Below are 6,272 nucleotides of genomic sequence, written 5' to 3'. Positions count from 1 at the left end.
GACTGCAACACTAACGAGGAAGAAAACGGAACAGGAAGTGGCGAAACGAAGGCTTGTTGACAAAACCAGCTAGCCTTTGCTAAGTGGTATGGTATTTCATTGACATTTTAGTAAAGCTTTCAGTCATAATGAGTTCTCCAGAGGACAGACATGGGAAAAAACGACCCGCGTCTCCAAGTGAAGTGAGTAAAATAATAAAATGTGATCGTTATGCGTAGATGAAGGCAATTAATGACACCGATAGCGTTAGCGTCACGTTAGCGTGCTTGCTACCTCAAGGCTTCAAGAGCTTTGTCATGAAATCTGAACACGTCTGTTGTCAACACAAAGTTTACTCGCCTTTTTAGCCTGACTCTAAAATGTATTGCACGAAACATGCCACACGTTGTTTTACGTTGTGTCAAATGTGGTTAAGACCAACGGGCTCGTTTTAAACCTATAGTCCGTTTGACAGTGTTGACTGGAGGGTTTTACTCAGCAAAGATTGCTGACTGGTAGTCTCACACTATCCTCCTAAGTAACCACTGACGTTATATTCTCAATTGTTAGTACACAGCATACAACTTACCATTACTGTGTTAAAAAAAAAAAATGTTTGAGCCCGTTTCTACAATATTTTATCACATATTCATACAATATAACTGCAATGTTTTTTGCAAAACCAGTGAGTGATAGTTTTGCTGTTGTAAAGATAAAATCATCCTTAATATATGATGTAAAGATCATTTCCCCTCTCTAACAAGTATTTGAATGATCAAATTGTGTATTTGCAATCTGCAACCATCAGGAGCTTTCATCCTCCATCTTATTCTTTATTTTCTAATATATTTACATATTGCTTTGTTTTGGGTGCATTTTACAAACCGTTATGTCAATATTTGAGGTTTTCTGCTTCATGAACTGCTTTGAAAAAAGCAATTGTGTAAATAATGAGTGTTATGTTTAAATTCTGCTCATGTTGAGCACATGAGTCCAAATGGTAACAATGTTTTGCCTCAGCAGGATGGGTCCACCCAGTGGTCATCAGCTGATCTGGGAAGTAACGAAAGGAAACAGAAGTTTTTACGTTTGATGGGTGCTGGCAAGGTCTGTTTTCTGTATTGTTGATCACTGCACTCATACCTCTTTACTGTGTGCCTGTAGTAGTCCATAGCATAAAAACATTACAGCTTTGTTTGACTTCTACAGTAACTCTGAAACTTCTAGAGAAGTTGTGATGAATAATATAAAATTGGATTGTTTTGGTTTTCCAGAAAGAACACACTGGTCGCCTCGTCATTGGTGACCACAAGTCGACGTCCCATTTCCGCAGTGGTGAGCTTCTTTATTTTGCTTTTGTAAAATGCAGCATTTGTTCTGCTTATGTGAGATGTGTCCTATCAACTGTCCCTTTGCCACTTACCCATGCTGCCTCATCCTTATGCCCAATGCAATTAACCCGGCTACCCCACTACACATCCGCCGCACAGATCTATCCATGCATGGATAGGCCTGTATTGGCTGGGTGCGCCTGCTGTTACTGGTGTCTCCTCTGCAGGGCAGGAAGATAAAAGGATGAACGAGCAGCTAGAGATGCAGTACCATCAGGGTATGGATGGAAAGCTATCGGGCCGGAACCGGAGACACTTTGGCCTGGGTTTCAGCGAGGTGAGGTGTCTTCCAGGGTACGGGGAGGAGAAATGCTGTATCTAATGTGTCAAACTATGTTTGCAGAGCAATATGTGGCTGGTAGTGTGCCGTCGTTGTTTGTTATGTAAGTAATACGCAAACAAAAACACTGAACAATTTTCCAAAGTGTCATGACATCATTCTCTTCATTCTTTAGTCAGGCCTCAAAGGAAATGATAATGTTTGAATCTATCAGGATCACTACAAAATGACAGGTCGTCCCTTTGCGTAAGACTAGATATTCACCAAAATTCAGGGGCATCTGTTTACAGTCTGGGGTTTTAAAATGTGTTGTCAAACAAATTAATGTAAAAAAAATCTCTTTTTTTCTTGAACCCACAGCCTGAGCCGTCTCCTCCCCCACCTGTGCAGAATCAGACAGAAGCAACCGACCCAGAGAAGTCCTCCAGTGAAGAAGAAGAACCCACAGACACGGAGGACAAAGGCTGCGATCCTAAACCAAAGGAACAGACCTCAGAACAGGCCAAGCCCAGCTCAGACAGTAGGGATGACGAAAAGAAACACAACTACAAAATGGCTTTTGTGAAGTCGGCATAGGCGTGCGGGAGGAGTTAGTTTTTGTAATCTCAAATTTGTACATTTTGATGTTATTTGTTTGATTAAAGGCGATCATCATTTCAGACCTTTTTACTGTGTAGAAATTTGCTCTCTACACACACACACACACTCATCATTGGATGACATCCTGGTGTGCATTTTGTCAAAAAATTAAGTCTGCAGGTGAAAACGTCAACTTTTGGTTGAGTTGTGTTATATAATGTTAAGATGGCCTTTGGTCCATGTTTTATTTAGTTTGAACATTTTAACAGTCACTGCATTTGCCACAAATTGTGTTGAATGAAACAGGATTGCTTGTAATTCAGCATGATTGGTATATAAATTGTACATCTTGTGATTTCTTGTTTGAAAACCAATAAAAGCAAGTGTCAGTTGTAATGTGTGTTTTGTCCTTAACACTAGAACTAAAGTTGTCCTCAGAAAAAGAAAATGGTTTCTGTGTAAGGCTCTTTTCGCATTCTCCATTATGATTATGATTCCTTCCTTGTGAAAAACTTGCAGTGTGTTTGTTTTCTGCAGGAAAGCTCTCTGACCAAGAAGCAAATGCAGATTTATTCACACTTTTAGTGTCTGAAGGCAGCATTGGCACTGGTAATTAATGCAATAGTTCCATGAGAAATGTAATGTAGTGTAGGTAGCGTAACACAATATTCAGCTCATATTCAGGAGGTGCCTGCACAGCACATATACAATGTCTTAAATTATTTTCAACTTGACTATACCTATACTATACCTAAGTAAATTAATTATTAAGCTTTAAGGTTTATGCAACATCCACCAACTGCAAACTCAGAGGCCCTGAGAATAGGTTATGGAGAAAAACAAATGAGTGGACCTATTTTAAAAATGTTTTTTCAGACATTGTTTATTGATTACAAGTGTGAGTCCTTATATGTTCTAGCAGTTGAAACATCTTCCAACCCTTGGAAACTTTATTTCATTTTCTGCGCAGGACAGGACATATGATATAGAAGAATATAAAAAGACAAAACTGCATGTCAGCCTCATGTTACAACACTGAATAACCAATCAAATGCAAATATGCCTTTAAAATGAATATGTTTAGATTATCCTGTTAGTTTATGTTCTACTTTATACAGTCTAAGACAGAAATGTTTGTATGAGTGCATAATGGACCTAAACATGTTAACACATGAAGCAAAGGAACACCAAATAATGAATTTGTTTAATATTTATTTTCTGTAATGACTTTTAATTATTCAAATATTGTAATGCATGTGAGCCAACTGACAGGACCGTGATCAGTGGGTGACAGTGCTAAAGACAGTAGAAGCATGTCAAGCCAAACAATGTAATAAATAAATGATTCATGACAAAACATTTCTATTTTAATCCGAGCGTGTTGACATTGGCTTTCATTTCACTCTTTTTTTATTCAGTCATAAAAATACAGACCAAACAGCAAAACAGGTAATTACATTTTTTTTTAAAAAGCAGTTCACTCGTGTTATAAATTATTGTTACACAATTGTGCAATGTAAGTGCAGAAGCAAGAAAACTTGATAATATTTCAAAACTCTGATCAAAACTCCTGAAAAAAAACGTGTCTTGTTCTCACTCATAAAAAAGCGACTTGTTACAAGTGAATCAATTAGTTGGCACCTGCTGAAAAATTATCCGATCCTTCCCCTTCACAAAGAATCTTTTCTGTTTTGCTTCGTTGGTCGTTGATGTGGATCAGTGCTCTGCAGAAGCTCTCGCTGAGTGGAAGAAAACACAGGGAAGAAAATCAGTATTTCTTCTTGTTGTCAGGACATCAGGTGCAGACTTAAATTCAAAAGGGTGTATATGCAAATCAAACACATCAATTTGCATAAGAATTTTGATTTTAAGATTGTAACAGTTTAAAGTTTGTGATACCTACAGGAGATCGGGCTCAAATGTTATTTGCAAATATAATGTGTATCTAAACTGAAATAATAGGAAATCAAACCCATGTGATCTACGCTGCTTTAATACAGGAGCCACACACAAACCACTGTGCATGAACAGTATGAATGTTATTCGTCCTGAAAGAGTTCAATCAAGTATATTTAAAAAAAATTGACAGTAGACACAAACACACTCGCACCAAAACACCAGTTCACAAAGAAGGCCGCCACATTTCACCAAAGCAGTCGTGCCTATGCCACACTGACCATAAGGACAGTTGAAAGGAACCCAAAACAAAGAAAAGCAGGTCTGTGCACAGATTTGTTTCAGAGACAGAAATAAAATATCAGGTTAACTTGCAACAGAATTTTCTCTGTGGTTCTTTTGAGATATCATTTACATCATGAGCAGATTTTAAAGACAAAAAGTGACCATTTCTCAGTTTAGGTTTGAGACTCCTTTGCCACAAGTCTGTGCACATTCCTGAACCAAATCAAACAGCATATACTGAAACACACAACACAATACAAACCACCCAAAAAGGGAAATGGCAGGTATACCTGGACCAGACATGCTCACGGACTCTCCAGCCACTCAGTCCCTGCACACCAGGGACAACGACAAATAATGTGTTGCTTGTCTGAGATCGTAATCTAAGATGATTCCTGCTAAATTTACACCACTATACCACCATTTGTAAATTAAGAATGTATTTTGACTGCAGCTTTATTCTTCAACAACAGATTGGTAGACAGGTAACTTTAATAGCAGCTACTCCTGCAAATTCATGTAGTGGGAGAACATGTTTTATTTATTTTAGGTTTAAAGGACACTAAATGAGGACATTTTCGGTGAGTCTTCTTCGTGAGACTGTTTTAGGGCTGATTTGTTTTAAGGGTAAAGGTTAATGTTATAAAAAGGAGAAAACATGTTTTATAGCTGCAATGGTTTAGTTTTAGGGGCTGGGGGATGCATGACGTAAATGAAGGTGTGAAGGCACTAACCTGCGACCAGTTTGCTCTTGCGTGAAGCCTCGGAGGCCAGTGCTTGGGACACGTTCATGATCCTCTCCTGCTGCTGTAGAGCTGAGTCCAGCTCACTGAAGTCCAGCAGCGATGACGGCTGTATGTTCTGAACACTGTTGAAAGGACACAAACACTCAGGACTACAAATGGACAGAGACACAACCCAGTGGTAAAGTAGAACACCAAAAACAAAAAACAGCCCAGCTCCAGTGTCATTATTGAGAGCTGCCTACCTGGACTTGGCCAGGAGGTTCTTGATGCGCTCAGCCCGGCGGAAGCGTTCCTCCTGCTCCTCTGGACTCAGAGGCTCCTCAGAGTCAGACTCTATGTAGCGCTCTGGGATGGGAACTTTCTGCGGTTTGGACAGCTGCATGTTGGACGGAGAGGTAGTCAGTCTTATAGTCCCATATGTTAAGGATGTGATGCCAAAACTGTCCTGTTTTCTTATTTTTCCTTTCCTTATACGACAGATATTAAAATAATTTGCTAGTCAATAATTATAACCTTTTCCACAATGACAGTAAAGAATTCCCCCTCAGGTATTAATGCTATGTTACACAGCTGAACCTTTTCAACTAAAATTAAAACCTTTAAAACACTTTTTAAAAACTACCACGAATTTAAGACAAGGTAGTTGGCCAAGCAGATGTGTGTGTGTATACCTCCCGGCTGATGTCCAGGTCATAGTCAAAGGGCTCCACATCCACCTCTTGTATGCGTGTGGCCGTCGCCTTCACCCACTCATCTGATGTGATCCTCCCTCTCTCTTTCACTTGATTCCACCCTTCATCGCTCTGACCCTCTGCCAGAGGCCGCTCCTCCTGCCAATCAAATACCTGTGAGGGGGCAGGAGTCAGGATTACCCAGCTGCTCTGGTGACTGCAGAAAATAGATTTACTGATATTATAACATCCGATATGAGTCTTTCAGTAAAGATAAAGTAAATATTTATTAATCATAAAACCTCAGTGTTTTGAGGCATGTGTTCAGAAATTTTCTGGATATTTTATATGATTAAAAAATTGATTCTGAGCCATTGATATTAGGAAAAACAAGCAGATTTTACTGGAGACAAAATGGTTACTGGTTCAGTTACTCAAATTTGAA

The 6,272-nt window shown here is 39.2% G+C and overlaps 2 protein-coding genes across 11 annotated transcripts in view; one reads left to right on the top strand and one right to left on the bottom strand.

The window, feature by feature from the left end:
- cUnh11orf58 (chromosome Un C11orf58 homolog) lies at positions 1-2,625 on the top strand. Of its 2 annotated transcripts, none has more exons than XM_084364001.1 (5): positions 1-182; positions 1,000-1,086; positions 1,254-1,314; positions 1,538-1,647; positions 2,011-2,625. In XM_084364001.1, the coding sequence occupies exons 1-5, from the start codon at positions 129-131 to the stop codon at positions 2,224-2,226; spliced, it is 528 nt and encodes a 175-aa protein (XP_084220127.1). In that variant the 5' UTR covers positions 1-128; the 3' UTR covers positions 2,227-2,625. The 2 variants fall into 2 exon arrangements, with proteins under 2 accessions (XP_084220127.1, XP_084220128.1); XM_084364002.1 differs by having other exon boundaries at positions 6-182; positions 1,003-1,086.
- Positions 2,626-3,094: 469 nt separating this feature from the next.
- LOC311264099 (pleckstrin homology domain-containing family A member 7-like) overlaps positions 3,095-6,272 on the bottom strand; it is a 145,547-nt gene continuing 142,369 nt past the window's right edge. For 8 of the 9 annotated variants that reach the window (XM_084364672.1, XM_084364675.1, XM_084364677.1 and 5 more), the window contains 4 exons: positions 5,828-6,001; positions 5,399-5,532; positions 5,145-5,278; positions 3,095-3,968 (listed from right to left, as the gene is read on the bottom strand). In XM_084364672.1, the coding sequence (XP_084220798.1) occupies positions 3,946-3,968; positions 5,145-5,278; positions 5,399-5,532; positions 5,828-6,001 (465 nt within the window). In that variant the 3' untranslated portion in view covers positions 3,095-3,945. Of the gene's footprint in view, positions 3,969-5,144; positions 5,279-5,398; positions 5,533-5,827; positions 6,002-6,272 lie in introns of those variants that run through there. The other variant, XM_084364679.1, reaches the window with a different exon arrangement.

Source organism: Pagrus pagrus (assembly GCF_965226575.1).
Source record: "Pagrus pagrus genome assembly, chromosome: 10".
Lineage (NCBI taxonomy): Eukaryota > Metazoa > Chordata > Actinopteri > Spariformes > Sparidae > Pagrus > Pagrus pagrus.
This window is presented reverse-complemented; position numbering and strand designations above follow the sequence as displayed.

Coding starts and splice junctions, on each gene's coding strand:
- cUnh11orf58 (XM_084364001.1), top strand. CDS start 129: ATGAGTTCTCCAGAGGACAGACATGGGAAAAAACGACCCGCGTCTCCA. Junction 1,087..1,253: donor GTTTGATGGGTGCTGGCAAG/GTCTGTTTTCTG, acceptor TTGGTTTTCCAG/AAAGAACACACTGGTCGCCT. Junction 1,648..2,010: donor TTGGCCTGGGTTTCAGCGAG/GTGAGGTGTCTT, acceptor TTGAACCCACAG/CCTGAGCCGTCTCCTCCCCC.